General features: G+C 45.2%; 1 protein-coding gene across 5 annotated transcripts in view; it reads left to right on the top strand.

The window, feature by feature from the left end:
- The window catches only part of LOC142582530 (uncharacterized), a 168,632-nt gene that overhangs the window by 60,955 nt on the left and 89,318 nt on the right, over window positions 1-18,359 (top strand). For all 5 annotated transcript variants that reach the window (XM_075692397.1, XM_075692360.1, XM_075692370.1 and 2 more), the window contains one exon: window positions 14,779-14,870. In XM_075692397.1, the coding sequence (XP_075548512.1) occupies window positions 14,779-14,870 (92 nt within the window). The remainder of the gene's footprint in view (window positions 1-14,778; window positions 14,871-18,359) is intronic.

The following is an 18,359-nucleotide window of genomic DNA, read 5'->3' as shown; positions in this document are numbered from 1 at the left end:
TAATCATTACGCGGGTTAAATTTCCCACGAAAAGAAAAAAAAAACAACTTTTTTAGGCCCACGTTTGCTACGCGACACCAAAACAAAAATGGCGGCTGGCGGAGCAAGCAGAACGCGCCGAACACGATTTCTTTTTCTTCTCGTGAGTACATTACTCGCATTGAAACAGTTTCTTCCGTATCAGTAATGAATGATGTTAATATCGGCAAGTTTGCGGCAATAACGTAGCCGTGTCCACTTTGAGGGGACAGAAACAGATGGGCGCGCTTAGCTGCCAGTGACATAGAAACACATGGCCGGCATGCTGCGGAAACCATCTGTCTTCACTACTGTCCTAATACGGCACATTTCTGCTAAGGGTGCGTGAATATCTTAGCTGTGTTACAAGCGTCGGCGTATGAATAGGGTACACTTTAACATATCGCTGTGAACGTGGCTACTATCGTTGCCGCTCGCGATTTGTTGCGTGCCCACGAGTGCAGATGAGAAGAATCGAAAGGCGCCATTTTTGTTGTTGTTGACCACAACCATTATAAAGCCTACACATAATAAAGGCAAGTTTGGTTGCAGCTTTTTTTTAGTCATGGAAGTGCAGAAAGTGATGAAAGTAATGAAATGAGGAGTCTACTTAAGAATGTTTGATGCATGCAGACCACTTGGTTTGTCTTGAAGCGTCGTTTGCGTAGCATTTGACAGATGGTAAGCGCTCAATATTAGCTAGACTTGGCACGCGACATATCGCTGCGGCAAGTTCGGGGTGCGATCATTACACGAAAAATATTTTAAAAATCGAATTTTGACGACAAAATTCAGGGGTGCGATCATTACGCGACGGCGAACATTAACGCGAGTAAATTCAGTAATAGCGGCTGCGATACTGACTTTTCTAGATGGAGCTAGCTATGCACCGTATTTATCATTTTCATTCACAAACTGGCATGTATTTTTAAGATCCTCGAAGCTAAGCCGACCATAGAGTTTTGTATATGATTATCTGAAAAAAAAAATCTGCCTATATTCAAATAACTACGGTATTTTTACAAGTTTATTCGATGGATAAAACTACCATCCTTACTTTGTATAGCTGCCCGCCAATTTGCTATAGTAATCGATGCTTTGCCTTTCGGGTGAAACTGCGACTCTTTCGTTTTAAGGATTTCGCATTTCATTACCTTTCAGCATCGACACCTAGCAGCCAGACTTCATAGTTATAACCGATAATGCGGCATGGGGGCATTGTAGTAAGCAGGTTATTTCACCATAAAAGATACAATAGTTCACAGTGCAGTAGCTTCTCGTTGTTATAACTGATATTTTGTTAGAACTGGTATCATTAGAAGTGGCTTCGACTGTACCATAAAAGTGCCATTTTCACAAATGTAATTGGGATTTGTTATTTCGTAATTTCTGTTTTTTCTGATTCAAAACCTGTGCCAAATTTAATGCAATGCTGTTTTGTTGAGGGAGCTATACCTACTTAGGTCACTTAGGTTGCTCTGTTCGCTGGTGATAAATAAGGAACTTGGGAGTACAGTGAAACCTTATTAAACCGTAGTTGGCCTGACCTAGTACTGCTTAACCGAAATAGCATGAGATCGCCCACTTACCTGTCAAAAACTGACCTCAGGGCGACTGCGATGAAAGGGAAAAAAACATGCAATATTTCTTCACTTCACGCGACCAACATGTTATTTTCGTTTGATGCCATGGCGGCCTAGCACCGACGACAGCGGCCTCAGACTTCCTCAAGCTGCGAGCCAGGTTTTCAAAGCCAGCTCCCTCTTCTCGGCAAATACTCTCATGGCAGATTCCTCGTTGGCGTTGAATATTCTCCGTTCATATTCAGAATATTCAGAAGAATAAGAATGGGCTCGGGTGCGTTTGGTAGGCATTCTCCGATAATGAACAGCAGGTTGCCATTATCCCTCAACAGAAAAGTATATAACAGCTGTGTCTTACCAGTACTCATGTACGGAGCAGAAACCTGGAGGCTCACGAAAAGGGTTCTTTCTACTTAAATTGAGCACGACACAACGAGCTATGGAAAGAAGAATGATAGGTGTAACGTTAAGGGATAAGAAAAGAGCAGATTGGGTGAGGGAACAAACGCGAGTTTCTGACATCTTAGTTGAAATCAAGAAAAAGAAATGGGCATGGGCTGGACATGTAATGAGGAGGGAAGATAACCGATGGTCATTAAGGGTTACGGACTGGATTCCAAGGGAAGGGAAGCGTAGCAGAGGGCGGCGCAAAGTTAGGTGGGCAGATGAGATTAAGAAGTTTGCAGGGACAACATGGCCACAATTATTAGTACATGACCGAGGTAGTTGGAGAAGTATGGGAGAGGCCTTTGCCCTGCAATGGACGTAATGATGGTGATGATGATGATCCTTTGTTCACAGGCGCGGTACCGTTGCAGAAGTTGCGGGACACCTTTTCATTGTGGGGTGCTGTTCTCATTGCAAAGATTGCATTCATGAGGCGGACGTAACGTGCAGCTTCGGCCACTGTCGGGCCTGAATCGCTCGTGCTGACGCTTTCTGTGTCATCCTTATCACTGTCGCTAGGCAACACTGTGGCAACAACAGAGGCAACGATGGCGAAAAGTCGAACCTCGTAACTGACATCTCTTCGCAGTCACAGCAGCGCTGCCGAGCAACTTCTTCGCATTCCAAATGCCACACACCGTAGTCAACAGTAGACCCATGTCGCGTGTCAGCACCAACTTCTTTGTGTCACATTCGATAGCACGAAAATTGTCTTAATTTTTCTTCTATGCTGAGCACTTGGAGTCTTTTTTTATCCGAGCTTCGGCATGACGCTAGTCCTCGCTTCCCCGATGCCACAACGCACTCTGGCACGGCACTGAAATGATGTTGATGTGGCTTCATGCACAAACGCACACAACCTTCGCATTTCACGATGGTTAAGTGTGCATTGTGAAGGTTTGTGCACCGTCAAAGTTTGTGAGTGGTGGCGCTGGCTAACACTTCCAGAGTTAGTTGTAGTTGTAAAGCATAAATACCCAAGAAAGTGGATGAGAGAACGGCGCTGCGGTAGCGCAATTGGTAGAGCATCGCACATGAGATGTGAAGGTTGTGGGATTGTTCCCCACCTGCGGCAAAGTTGTTTTTTCATCCATTTTAATTTCCATTAATTTATTGTTTCTTTATTTCTTTTATTAGGCACAAGTAATTTCCCATATGTTGTCCTTGGTGTCAATGTTTTTTGGCTTCTTATACTATGAATAATGTGTGCTTGGTCTGGTACAGTCAGAGAGCTGCTATCAAGCGTTGGCGCTCCTAAGGCAAGCGTTGGCGTTCCTCTTGGCATTCAAACTTGAACACCACTGATGGGCTGCACGTAGTCTCTCATAATGAAATGCGGTTCAAGGTGTGACTCGTGCACAGCGCTATTGGCGTCAAGTGGCTTGTCAAGCCTATAGAGGTTACGCTCCTACAGAAGTCGTCGTTCTTCATCTTTCGGGCCTTTAAGATAACTCACAACTTTGTTGCACACGCGCATATCCAGTTGTGCAACCTGGTGTGTAACAATGGTTTAGACGGCTTTTTTAGCCATTTCACAAGGATAAACAAGCACATGACACGGAAAAAGTCAAGCCAGCCATGCCACAGAGCAAACTAGATGGGAAGAGTGGGCGATAACACCGCCGCCGCTACTTTGACCACAAGCAGGGACAGGGGCAAGCAGGCGCTTCGGTCGCACCACTAGAAAGCCTTCTAGTTCACTACACTTTCAAGCAGCACCGCACCGGATCGCACAAGCCAGAGAGCAGAAAGGCTCGCCAAGCACCCTTTCCTCCTCCCCGATAAAAAGGTCTAAGTAATCGGTTGGCTAAACATCCTACCAAAGCTAAACTAATGTAACCAAGAATTGTTTGGGTACTTTAGGAAGGCAGATATTTTTTGATGACGCTATTGCAAACAAAAATTCCCCCCTCAAAGCTGGAGATAATTTTCAACCACATTAACACTCTTGGTGAGGTGCACTCAACAGTCTCCATTATTACGTCTGAAAGTACACTGCAGTAGTACAGAGAAGGAAAGCAGTCATGAATATGCCACAGGCATGAACTATACGGTGGGCAGCACTTTTGTGGTTGAAGCAGTATGTAAAGCTTTGTAATGCAGTGATGTGTTTATCACTGAGCCAACAATAAAAAGTCAGAAAGTACTCCAAAAAGTACTGTATTTACCCAATTGTTGCGCGAGTTTTTTAAATGATTTTTGTTGCTTGAACTTGACCCTCGCATTACATTTGAATAACGGCATAATGTACCATTTTAAAGCAAATATTCTAAATTCAGCGGTTTTTAAATGCTACATTGGCAACCTGCAACTTTACGTCTCAATTCAATCCACACAGAAGTCGACTGAAGACTTTCTTTTGTAGGAATCGGTGCCATTTTTGCTGTCCTTATGCCTGGTGTTACGGTTAGGGTGCTGCATTACCCTGCGGCCTTTTGCACTTCTACTACATTCATTCGCAATGTTATGGCAACACAGTGTTCAGTATGACGGCCGCTTCGAGAGACCAGTCATTTTTGTGGCCAAGGAGCTGGGAAACTCTGCTGCAGCGGTGTCTCGACGTCAACGAGGTGACAATTCTTGGATGGTGGCACCATTGGGAGGCCCGTTGTGAATGTGGGGCTGGTCGGAAGGGCTTTGTTATGGCCTGGTACTGTCCTCAAGGGAATGGTTATGCGGTCTTTTAAGGACTACTTAATCTCACCGAGCTCAACAGCATGGATAACTTGGCTCGTTTTGGCACCGAACCCTTCGAAGTATATACCCAACAGCACTCTTGGCACTGATGACAAGCTTGAAACATTTGTCAGGGATGCTTTCGGTGCTGAGTCATGCGAAAGTTTGCAAAATTAAAACTATCCCCTAAAGTAATTGCTTGAGAATACCGCCCTAGGAAAGCTCAGTTTCTTGCTCAGAAGACTATGATAAATTATGATAATTCCTCTTTCCGTTAATGTTGTTAGATTCGTGTTATTATTTTTTTTCCCCAGCCTGAAAAGTCTACCCTCACGTTACAATCGTGGTCGTGTTACATTCTAGTAAATACGGTAAGCGCAAGCATGACCTTAACTTGTTTTCCTAGCACCTAGTCCTGCTGCACCCTTTCTGGAACAGGTACATTGAAGCAATTTTTCTTAGGCAAGGTAGTCATTTTCTTGGTTATAACACCAACTACTAGGCTCAGTAAAATAATCTATGCTTGGATTGTATATGAGATATGATACAGAGCTTTCAGGCGCTCCCCCATCTGTTTGTTTTCCTAAACTGATACAGTATTAGTGAAACATTGTTGAAGTGATATTAAAATTATGGGTGCAAGGTTTTGATTTCCGAGTTGATTGTGATTATTATGCAATCGTCTATCACTGCAAATGTTACAGTACTGTTGCAATTGCATTTAACGTTCAACATAAGCACTTGGTAATAAGACATTGGATAGAAAGTTACTGAAATGTCGTGGTCAGGAGTCAACGCCTTTTATAATCACTGGATATAATCGAACAAGGATGGAGTGTAGAGGTTTCGCCAAACCATTGCAATATACTGCACTGGTATACGAGCAAGATGCGATATTCTTCACTACTTGCATGCCTTCTTTATGCATACAAATGCATTCTAGCACTACAGCGTGGGAAGCAATAAAGCTGACATGCGCCCATTTCAAAAGCCAATAGCCGCCATATACCAGAAAGCTTATATTTATAAGTCATTGCATTAAGGAGCCAACTGTATTTGCTGGAAGCACAAAATTGGTTTGCCCAATTGGACAGAATTGTGGTTCTACAAATAGGAAAACAGACTGCACCTACTGTAATAAGAAAACTATCGTGCGTTCGGAGAAATGTGAAACCAGATGTCGGAAGTAAATAGCCTAAATGCTCTCGCTCCAATAAGGTGGGCATTTGCCTAGTATTCTATAGGTAGCAAGGCTCAAAACCAACAGTTACACAAAAATTTTCTATCAGTAAACTGCTGATGTGACATTCTGATGCCTTTTAAAATTCACTTGTCAAAGTTTAGGCATATATGGGAGAAGGACTACATACAGTGAAACCTTGTTACTGTGGACACCACATTAACTCCTTAGATCAGTGAACTTTTCAGAGATCCCTTGCCAACTGCTTATAGCTTCAATGTAAAGATATTTCAGTACTACGAACTTCAGAATACCGAACTTTTCGGATAACAACCAATATTCAGTTTCCATGTCAACACCCTAGTACTATGAACTAATATTCTGGAATCTGAGGATTCTTAGATTTCCACATATCTTTTACGGCAGGTGGAACAGTAGGCTAGCAGGCAACAAGGCGCAGAAAGCAGATGCTGCCGCGCATGGCTTCGCAGAACCGGAGATGGCGCCAGAGGGGGAAAAAACAAAAGCAGGCTTTTTTTTTTTTGTACAAAGGTAGCGACTCATTAGGTTTTGCAAGCGCGTGCTCTGAGCAGACAAGTGTTGCCTAGCAATGGAGGCGCGTCTCTTCCTTCTTTCACCCATGTTTCTCGGCACACCTTTATTTTTGTTTCGAGCTTCTTTCTGCAGTCGTATCAGCTATGCGCTCAAAGATATGTAACCTCTGTGCTCACGGGGATGCTAAACGGTCACACTTTGTCATTTATGTGCTTGGACTTTGGAATAGTTAAGGATTTTCGCCTCAAGCGAAACATTTGTGCTGTCTATGGCAAGGAATGTTAAAAAGAAACAAAAAAATTTTAAAATTCATCGACAATTATCATCCTCCTCAGCCTGGTTACGCCCACTGTGTGGAGAACCCTTGTGGGCGTAACCACATGCCCACTGTGTGGTTACGCTCACTGTGAGGAGAACCCCCCCCGTGCTCTTGGGACAAAGGAACGACAACACAGTAGTGCAAACAGTCACAAGGACATTTATTGTACCTTTCATAGATCAATGCCTGCTAGCCGAGTTGCTATCCACAAAACATGCCGATGGGCACGCGACAAATCTAGAAGTCCGACTCACCGCGACCGGATAGCGAGCGAATATCTTCGCCCCATGCTGGATCCCAACGCCTGGTCACTCGCGTGTACGGTCACACGAACGGTGGCGCGTTCGAAGTCGGCCACGCGAGACGGTCTCGCAGAAGCATGGGTCGGCGCACGCGCTGCACGGCACGTCCGCACCGCTTGACGATCTCGAATCCAAGAGGAGAAGCGCCTTCCGCTCCCGCACCCAAGTAACCCCGCCGGTAGCAGCGCAACACTCGCGCCATCTCTCGCACTGCGCTTCAACCACATCGACCGCCGCGGGCGTCATGCAGGCCATGCGGCGAAGCGGGATTGCAGGAGATGGGGGAAAACAACATATCTGGGGACGCGCGAGATTCGCGCATCCCTACACCCTTAACGTTACACCCATCATTCTTTTTTCCATAGCTCGTTGCGTCGTCCTCAATTTAAGTAGAACCCTTTTCGTAAGCCTCCAGCTTTCTGCCCCGTAGGTGAGTACTGGTAAGACACAGCTATTATACACTTTTCTCTTGAGGGATAATGGCAACCTGCTGTTCATGATCTGAGAATGCCTGCCAAATGCACCCCAGCCCATTCTTATTCTTCTGATTATTTCCGTCTCATGATCCGGATCCGCCGTCACTACCTGCCCTAAGTAGATGTATTCCCGTACCACTTCGAGTGCTTCGCTACCTATTGTAAATTGCTGTTCTCTTCCGAGACTGTTAACCATTACATTAGTTTTCTGCAAATTAATTTTTAGACCCACTCTTCTGCTTTGCCTCTCCAGGTCAGTGAGCATGCATTGCAATTGGTACCCTGAGTTCTAAGCAAGGCAATATCATCAGCGAATCGCAAGTTACTAAGGTATTCTCCACTAACTTTTATCCCCAATTCTTCCCAATCCAGGTCTCTGAATGCCTCCTGTAAACACGCTGTGAATAGCATTGGAGAGATCATGTCTCCCTGCCCGACGCCTTTCTTTATTGGGATTTTGTTGCTTTCTTTATGGAGGACAACGGTGGATGTGGAGCCGCTGTTGATATCTTTCAGTATTTTTACATACGACTCGTCTACACCCTGATTCCGTAATGCTTCCATGACTGCTGAGGTTTCGACAGAATCAAACGCTTTCTCGTAATCAATGAAAGCTATATATAAGGGTTGGTTATATTCCGCACATTTCTCTATCACCTGATTGATAGTGAGAATATGGTCTATTGTTGAGTAGCCTTTACAGAATCCTGCCTGGTCCTTTGCTTGACAGAAGTCTAAGGTGTTCCTGATTCTATTTGCGATTACCTTAGTAAATAGTTTGTAGGCAACTGACAGTAAGCTGATCGGTCTATAATTTTTGAAGTGTGTGGCGTCTCCTTTCTTATGGATTAGGATTATGTTAGCGTTCTTCCAAGATTCCGGTACATTCGAGGTCATGAGGCATTGCGTATACAGGGTGGCCAGTTTCTCTAGAACAATCTGCCCACCATCCTTCAACAAATCTGCTGTTACCTGATCCTCCCCAGCTGCCTTCCCCCTTTGCATAGCTCCCAAGGCTTTCTTTACTTCTCCCGGTGTTAATTGTGGGATTTCAAATTCCTCTAGACTATTCTCTCTTCTATTATCATCGTGGGTGCCACTGGTACTGTATAAGTCTCTATAGAACTCCTCAGCCACTTGAACTATCTCATCCATATTAGTAATGATATTGCTGGATTTGTCTCTTAACGCATACATGTGATTCTTGCCAATTCCTAGTTTCTTCTTCACTGTTTTTAGGCTTCCTCCGTTCCTGAGAGCATGTTCAACTCTATCCAAATTATGCTTCCTTATGTCAGCTGTCTTCTGCTTGTTGATTAAGTTCGAAAGTTCTGCCAGTTCTATTCTAGCTGTAGGGTTAGAGGTTTTCATACATTGGCGTTTCTTGATCAGATCTTTCGTCTCCTGCGATAGCTTACTGATATCATGTTTAGCGGAGTTACCACCGACTTCTATTGCACACTCCTGAATGATGTCCACAAGATTGTCGTTCATTGCTTCAACACTAAGGTCCTCTTCCTGAATTAAAGCCGAATACCTGTCTGTAGCTTGATCTGGAATTCCTCTATTTTCCCTCTTACCGCTAACTCGTTGATCGGTTTATGTACCAGTTTCTTCCGTTCCCTCCTCAGGTCTAGGCTAATTTGAGTTCTTACCATTCTATGGTCACTGCAGCGCACCTTGCTGAGCACGTCCACATCTTATATGATGCCAGGGCTAGTGCAGAGTATGAAGTCTATTTCATTCCTAGTCTTGCCGTTCAGGCTCCTCCACGTCCACTTTTGGCTATCCCGCTTGCGCAAGAAGGTATTCATTATCCGCTTATTATTCTGTTCCGCAAACTCTACTAATAACTCTCCCCTGCTATTCCTAGTGCCTATGCCATATTCCCCCACTGCCTTGTCTCCACCCTGCTTCTTGCCTACCTTAGCATTGATGTCACCTCTCAGTATAGTGTATTCTGTTTTCACTCTACCCATCTGCCAATTCCACGTCTTCATAGAAGCTTTCGACTTCGTCATCATCATGACTGGATGTAGGGACGTAGACCTGTACAGCCTTCCTTTTGTACCTCTTATTAAGTTTCACAATACCTGCTACTCTCTCGTTAATGCTATAGAATTCCTGTATGTTACCAGCTAAATTCTTATTAATCAGGAATCCGACTCCTAGTTCTCGTCTCTCCGCTAAGCCCTGGTAGCACAGGACGTGCCCGCTTTTCAGCACTGTATATGCTTCTTTTGGCCTCCTAACTTCACTGAGCCCTATTATATCCCATTTACTGCACTCTTAATTCCTCCAAGAGCACTGCTAGACTCGCCTCACTAGGTAACGTTCTAGCGTTAAACGTTGCCAGGTTCATATTCCAATGGCGGCCTGTCTGGAACCAGGGATTCTTAGCACCCTCTGCTGCGTCGCAGGTCTGACTGCCACCGTGGTCAGTTGCTTCGCAGCTGCTGGGGACTCGGGGCCGAGGTTTGATTGTTGTGTTCATATATCCTGCTCTGGTGAGCGAGTGCGTTAACGGTTCTGGTCACCGGGATCAGGCTACACTGGCCTGTTTATGCAATTTTATCTACATGCTGATTTTTTTTTTAATCCAGTGGAAAATTGCGCGCGACAGGGATTCGAACCACGGACCTCTTGCACACCTGGTGGGTGTTCTACCTCAACGCTACTGCCACACCTCACTGCTGCACCTCACCGATGCACCTCACCGACGATTATGATACTCCCTAATGCGAAACTTGAGCGCAGCTGTATATGTGTTTTCATTTTGTGACATATTGGCTGACGTAGACAATCTGTCTCATGCGGCACATTCAAAACAGAGAGAAGTGTGCGGTGACTGCCTCGCTAATTGGGAGATCATGACAGGCAGTGAATGGGTGATGCTTGGGCACGATTCACAGCAGCTACCGCAGACATGCAGCGCTTTGTTTCCATATACAGTCAGAGCCCCTTGTAACGATACCGGTTTTAACAACATATTGGTTATACAGTCGAACCCACTTACAACAATATTCAAGTGCCACAGAAAGTCCATTGTTATAACTGATAATTGTTGTAACCAGGTTGCACAAAAATATCTAAATAGGGGGATGGCAGAGCTGATGTGAGAACACTATAATGGTGGGAGGCCAGTGCCCCTCCCCACCACCTTCCTCCATCCTGCTGCTGATTGTGTTTGCTTGTTCCTGGACTGCTTCCTGGACGATCCGATCGCGTGCAACAAGGTGCGGCTGTCAGCGTTAAAGAATGGCACTGCGATAACAACTGCAAACAGGGGTCACGGGTGGCCCCAAAAGGGGCCTTTTAAAAATGCGAGAAGGTTGCTGCGGCAGCCTGTCAGCTTGAGAAATCCAGAAGAAACGCTAAGGTGAGATCGACACAAGCATCTCGCCATGTACTTCTTACTGGCTTGCACGAGAAAACCCTATGTCCATCAGCCTTGCATGCTTTACATGAAGCTTGTTGACATCCTTCTCAAAGGCTTCCAGGTGCTCCACGTAGTGCAGTGGAAGGTTCCTCGTGAAAATGAAGTCCCGGAGGGACTGAATTATCTGCTGGGCCTCCTGTGAAGACAACGTTGAGGCAGCCTGCCCTACCATGTCATCGCTTGCATCCTCGCCGTTGCTATCCGATACAAGCATATTCGCGGCGATCGCCTCATCGGTTAGAAGGACTTAGTTTCCAAATCTATAGCCGTGCACTTTCTTTTCACCGGCAACGCGGTGCATTGCTGATGAACAGGGGGTGCATCAGCCATCTTCCGTTTTGGCGGCGAGTCAGACCAACTGTTTGCTAAATGAGGCTGAGAAACCACATGGCCAGGAACGATTTTGACGCAACCAACAAAGACGAATGCAAGTGATTAAGCTGTTTGCAGAACTGCGCTGAATGAAGAGCCAGGGAGCAACATGCGAGCAATCTGCGAGTAGCGCAGTTGACGCGGTCCATTCGTGTTTCAGAGGGTGGGACAGCTTAATGTTATGAGCGCAGCCCATTCGTGTTCAGAGGGGTGGAAAGGCGACAGGAGAGAGGTGCGCACAGATGGCTAAAAAATGAGTGCGTGGTGGCTGTTGAAGCAGCGGCCAGTCATGCAGCAACTCGAATTTCTCGGTTTTTTTTTTCTTTTCAGGGATTTTGCATTTAACCACCTTTCGACTCGGACACCCAGCAGCCAGACTTCATGGTTATAATCGATAATGCGGCATCGGTGCATTGTAGTAAGCAGGTTATTTCACCATGGAAAACATACAGACGTTGACAGTGCAGCAGCTTCTCATTGTTATAACTGATATATTGTTAAAACTGGTATCGTTATAAGTGTGTTCAACTGTAACAAGAAAAGCTGTGCACCGTCAACTTTTGTATGTTTTCTATGGGGCAATAACCCACTTAATACAATGTCCCCATGCTGCATTATCGGTTATAACGATGAAGTCTGGCTGCTAGGTGTCTATGCCAAAAGGTAATGGAATGCAAAATCCTTAAAAACAAAAAAGAAAAAGTGAAATGCGAGCCGCTGCACAATCCCCCGCTACCCGAACTGCCGCCACACGCTTCTCTCTACGAGAGATGCACGCCAGCCTCATGCACATCTCTCCCGTCGCCCTTCCGAACAAGAATGGGCTGCGCCCATTGCTCTGCGCTGCGCCGCAGTCCAAAACAAAATTGCGCCGTGCTAACTCCGCTGACAATACTGCCGGCACTGCTCCCAGATTCGGGCGTCCTACCCAGATTGCTTGCTGGGCCAGGCCCTTACAGTTGGTTCATTAATCTATGGCCCTTATTATGGGCAATTCTGCTAACGGATTAAGTCACTCGTGCTTGTCTTTGTTTGTTGGGACTCGCCGCTGAAACACAAGATGGCTCATCCACCCGTTGATCATCGGCAATGCACGGCATTGCCGGTGAAAAGAAAGCGCACTGTTCCACTGCTTCTAACCGATGTGGCAGTTGTCATGAACGTGCTTGCACATGATAGCGACAGTGACGGCCACGATGGTAGCGCTGACGCGTTATGGCAGGCTGCCTCAACATTGTCCCCATGGAAGGTCCTGTAGATGATTCAGCCCCTCATCGGCTTGTTCTCACAAGGGACCTTCCGCTTCGCTATTTGGAGCACCTGGACACCCTGGAGAATGATGTCGACAAGCTTCGCATAAAAAGCAAGGCTGACGGGCATGCAGTTTTCTCGTGGAAGCCAGTGCAAAGTATGTGGGGAGATGCTTGTGGTGATCACGTCCAAGCGTTTCTTTTGGATTTTGCAACCTGAGATTCTGTCGCGGCAACCTCCCCGCATTCTATAAAAGGTGCCTTTTGGGGCCACCAAAGTGATGCCTCGACGGAGCTCCCATGTCACTCTCCGCCCGTGACCCATCATCGCAGTTCTTATTGGAACACCGACAGCCGTGGCTTGTTAACAACACATGATCGGAGTGCGCGGGAGGAGAGTTCAAGCTAAACAAGTCAACACAATCAGAAGCCTGATGGAGGAAGGTGGCGGGGAGAACTGGCCTCTCCGCCATAATAGTTTTCTCGGAACAGCTACGCCATCCCCCATTTTTATTTTTTATTTTCATGCAACCCGGTTATAACAAATATAGGTAATAACAATGAAATTTTCGTGGCACTTGAATATTGCCAACTCTAGCATCGGTGTACAGACAATGGCGCGCTACTCTGGCGCCATCTCGTAGCGATTGTTGCCACAGTGACACTACAGTTTTCTTCTCGCGCTTTCACCATACCCTCCTCCTCTGCTTTCTGCCTCATGGTTCTGCTGCACCTCCTTCTCTGCTTTCCTCCTCACATTCTCTTTGCTGTCGACATCTTTCATCCTTGCTGTGCTCTGCATTTGCTCGCTTACGCCGAGGTCACAGGAACGGCCGCCCAAGACATGCGCTCTAAAAGTAACAGTGCTCTTTAGAGGCGACATGGAGCTTCTTCTTTGTTGATGTTTTTTTTGGTGTCAGTGTCTCTTTTGCACGCTACACTGTATATATGGTGTTGCTTGATGGCGGAATCTATGGAAAATAGCGACAGCGTGGGCCGAAAGCCAACAGCGAAGTTTTGGGGGAGAGTGCATATGGTGAAAAATTGATGGGCAAAACGTTTAATTTTGAGGCTTTGACTATTCACTAAAACAACATTTCAGAATAATAAACAATTTGCCGCAGTCCCCTGAAGTTTGTTGTATTGAGATTTCACTGTACTGTGGTGTCCTTGACAGTGGTCCCTTTTCATTCTTGGCATGCATCACCGCAATACATAGCATATGCTTCACCACGTAACACCGCTGTATAGTGGCAAAGGTGAGCTTCAAGAACTGGCATTATACAATGCTTTATCCTTGCCATACTTTTCATCGGCGAGGGTAACAAAGCAGAGTCAGTGCCATTGCTGACGGCAGTGAATTCTATAAATGAAAAACATGGCACTGAACTGCAGGAAGCTTGGTAGTGAACTACGAAGCTGCAACGGCTGCTAGTGGATCAGCATGTGAGAGGGCTGCTTTGATGCTGTGAGATAATCAAAACAGTGGCAGTGGAGGCTTCGATTATTACTGTTTCAGACCTTTGGTCACTGTATAAAGTCCAGAAAATTGGATGACGAAGGGCTTCAGCATCCATTGTTTTGGACGTCCTTACACATTGACATCGATGTAATGTTGCCGCGAAGGCATCAAGTATCGGGCATTTCAGGCGGCCGAAAAATCGGTTGTATACTGTATCTCGTCCTACCTAACCAAGATGTTAGACCTTGCGCTATAATCATATGTAACCGTATATGTATATTCTTCATGCATCCAGAGTTTCAAAGCATGGCTCTGAACTCCATCAGTGCTAACAGCTGGAACTTGATCATCTTGATTTGAACGAGTTAGATGAATCGGAACGGCTGTTTATAGAATTTTTCTTCTATTAGCATTTCTGCATTTCATATGTATTTGAATAGGAAAAGCAGAGTTAGCCTCAATATAATTCCTTATAAGCCCAATCTCTTATCATTTGATTCAGTTGTATACTTGCAATGCAAAACCTGTGGCAGAATCTGTGGTAGTAAGTTTCACGTTGCTGGGAAGTGCGGTTTTGCAATAAAGAATATGCAGTTGTCAAGCTAATGCAGCTGGCTATAATAAAACTACAGAAATTATAGTGTAAACTACAGTGTATTGCACATAACTGACATGGTATCAATCTTCTTCATATTTCAGGGAGCACTCGTGATACACCATCAGATTTGCCTCCATCTGTCTCTGATAAAGATGTGAAGACATTCAAGAAAGCACAGGAGATAGCATTAAAGGTAAGGAAACACATATTTTTGTTTAATAAGGTTAAAGGTTAATTTGACCTTGCCATGGTGGGCCTACCAGAGTCATGTGCTATTTCGTGTCATCAAGTGCTTATTAGACTTTACATGTGTTTGGCTGTATAAAAAAGTCCCTGAACAGGGAAGCTCTAAAGTATTACTGCTATATTTGCTCAAATCTACATTGACCCCGAAATTTGTAAATCCAGAAAAAAAAAAAACTTATATGTAAGCCGAATGAAAAAAAGACACTTGATTGAGAAAAGAACATGCATTTTACAGGGTGTCTAGCGATCTCGAAAATCTGGAAAGATCATGAAATTGTCAGGTACATTCTTGTTTTACCTAGGGAGTCGTAGAAAATGGCCAAGGAAATGAGTTTCAAATTCCCACAGGCCGGCTGCCCCACGAAACCTTTGCTTAACCAAAAAAATTGACTCGTGCCACGGGGTAGTACTCGGGGTAGTAATTACACAAGTAATTATAAAAATGGAATAATTAACAGTCAGCTGAATAATTCATACAATTGATCCTAATGCAATGCATTGGAAGAATATTCATAACCGGTTATACTAGACATACAAACAGCTGATGTGGCTAATTGTAGAAAGTAATTAAATGAAAACCGAAATTTCTGAGGAGAGCAACTGCCGTGACCTTAGGAGACGCACATGATTGATCAGACTGATTACGCCCCACTGTTGGGCCAGTACGAAGCAAGCGTTCTTATAACTTCTTCCCTACCAAAAACAATGAAGGCAAGGAAAAAAGAACCTGCTCTTAAAAATTTATTTAGCGCTATTTCAGGGGCTCACAGAAAAAGATTGGTGACATAAGAAGTATTTTGAAGCCAGAAGCTGTGTCCACAAGTTGTAAAAACGCCTCTTGAGCTGGTCACACCCATTTTATTTTAATGCCCACATTGCCTAATATATGGGGCCCTCCTTTGAAATCGGGGTAAACCATGATGCTGCCTGATAGATAAATCGCACGATTTGAATGCTTCGGAACTATTTGCTGAGGTGTACTTGGACTTCGAAAAAGTGTCTGTAATTCTGCATACTGGTAGCGAACAGTGTGATTTGCGAGAATGCTTGCTGCCTTGTTCTCTTTTTTTAACGGCTGTCCGAGCCGAAATATAGCGTCTTCCCATGGAAGCTCAGTAAACCATGGCTTAGGCTGGAAAAGGCGCATGATTTGATTACCCGCTAGTTTTCGCACAGGAGTACTTGGCTTTAGAAAAACTGTCCACAAATGTGGACACTGGTAGTGAAGAGGATAAAGCCAACATTTTAATTTATAAGCTGAACAAGGAGGCAGGAATATTGTTGCCTTTACAAGCACTTTACAAGGCCTCATAAAATTTTTGCATCTACCATCTCCAGAGTTATATAGCTGTCACTGCTGTGACATCTTAATCCTGGCTGAAGTAAGCATGTCAGCATGATTCCTGCGTTCTGAGGATGCCCCCTGTCACCTGTAGCATAGGCAGTCCCTTCATTCTTCTTCTTTCTTTTTCTCGTGTCATTTCGTGCAAATCGCAAGTCAAAGGTGGATGGGGGTTGCTTCAGGACGTTAAACTCCACGAATCAATCGAATTAACATTAATTGTAAGGTGGTGGCATGTGGCCATCTCTTCAACAATGCTCTCACTATGAGCCTATCATTATGCGGTGAACCCTGGTCCATTCAGGTTTCCACAACAGAGCCGAATAACAGTGCTGGAAGACATTTGTGCAGCTAAGAAAAGCCTGTACAGTAAAAGCTCGTTAATTCGGATCTTACGGGACCGGGAAAAACGTCTGAATGCCGAATTAATGAATGAACAGGAAAAACAACATTAAAATCAAGTTGGAGAAGCATACCTTTATTTACTGAAGTATTTTGCAATAGTTGTCTGCTTTTTCGCGCAGATTCTGGCTGACACAATTTTTCTTAACCTTTCCAAGTGGCCAACAGCCCAGAAACTGTCGGAAGTGCTCAGGCAAATGTCCTCCAATATCAAAAGCGCCTCCTTGACTTCTCGTGAGGTGCGATGAGGTCGTGGCTGCACCTCCTCACATGACTCTTCGTCTGAATCATGGTCTTCCCGGTGCACCCGTGACATCATTAATAATTCTTCATCGGTCAGGAGACCAGTTCTGGCGACACAATCATCAATCGTGATGTAGTCCTGAAGGGTCACATATGCGGGAAGGACAGCATTGAAAATTGGGCAGTCATCATCGGTGGACTCGACTGACACCTCGTCGGCTACTGCCGCATGCTCGGGCCTCACAGAACCACTGTGCCGAAAACAGTTGGTGATGACTTGGGGAGCTGTATTTTTCCACACGTGGCTGATGATGTGCACTGCACCGAGTAAGTCCACTCCATACAGCTTTCCAACTTTTGAGCATAAGATCATTCGCTGTAGCAGGTGCTTTCGGTACTTCGACTTCATGTAGTGAATGATACCCTGGTTCATTGGCTGAAGGGCACATGTAGTGTTGGGTGGCAAAAAAACTACCTTGATGCTCTCAGTTCGACTGTACAGTTATGGTGCACTGCAGTTGTCAAGAACCATAATTATCTTGCGGTCCTTAGACGTGAAGTGCCGGCCTAACTGCTGCAGCCACCCTCGAAAAATGTCCGAGGTCATCCAAGCCTTCCTGTTCGCTCTCTACTTGACATGAAGGCTTTTGATGTTTTTAAAACAATGTGGCTTATGCGCCTTCCCGATGACAAGTGGCAAGCGCTCCGTGCCAGTCATATTGGCGGCAAGAAGCACAGTTATCCTTTGCTTGCACTTCTTGCCACCAATGCACGGGTCCCCTTTGAAGGTCACCGTCTTGTCGGGCAGAGCTCCGAAAAAATAGAGCAGTTTCGTCTGCATTGAACACGTCACTTGGCTCATATGTGGTGATGTGCTCAAGCAGCTTCAAATTTTTCCACTGGTTGGTCATGCTTTCGTCAACGCTGGCCTTTTCACCACACACACTTCTGAAGACGAGTTCGCGTCTCTCTCGAATCCTCGCGAACCACCCTTCTGAAACTCTGAACGATTCAATGTTCATCATTGCAGCGCACTTCTCACCTTGTGCCATGATGAAAGGTCTGCTCAAAGGCAGATGTGCGTTGCGACAGTCAGTAACCCACTGGAGCAAAGCTTCTTCAAGCTGGGGATGAGCTGTGGTTCGCAACCGCTTTCTTGATGCATGAAACTTATTGCTTTCGAAGACTTGAAGAATCTGTTGTTCATTTTTCACGTACGTTCCCAACAAGCTCCGCTTCACGTGGTACTTGGTCATAACGTGTTGTCGCGATTCGCCGTTCTTCAAAGCCTGCAAAATTTCCACCTTAGTCTCCAAGTTCCTGGCTTCGTACTTCTTCTGCTTTGCTGGCGTTGCAATCACTGTAGTGCACGTATCACTCTAGTGGCCACCAGAGTGATGGATAAGAATACATTCAATGGAGAACAAGTTACTGAGTATGGGTCGGCAA

Source organism: Dermacentor variabilis, chromosome 1 (genome assembly GCF_050947875.1).
Source record: "Dermacentor variabilis isolate Ectoservices chromosome 1, ASM5094787v1, whole genome shotgun sequence".
Lineage (NCBI taxonomy): Eukaryota > Metazoa > Arthropoda > Arachnida > Ixodida > Ixodidae > Dermacentor > Dermacentor variabilis.
This window is presented reverse-complemented; position numbering and strand designations above follow the sequence as displayed.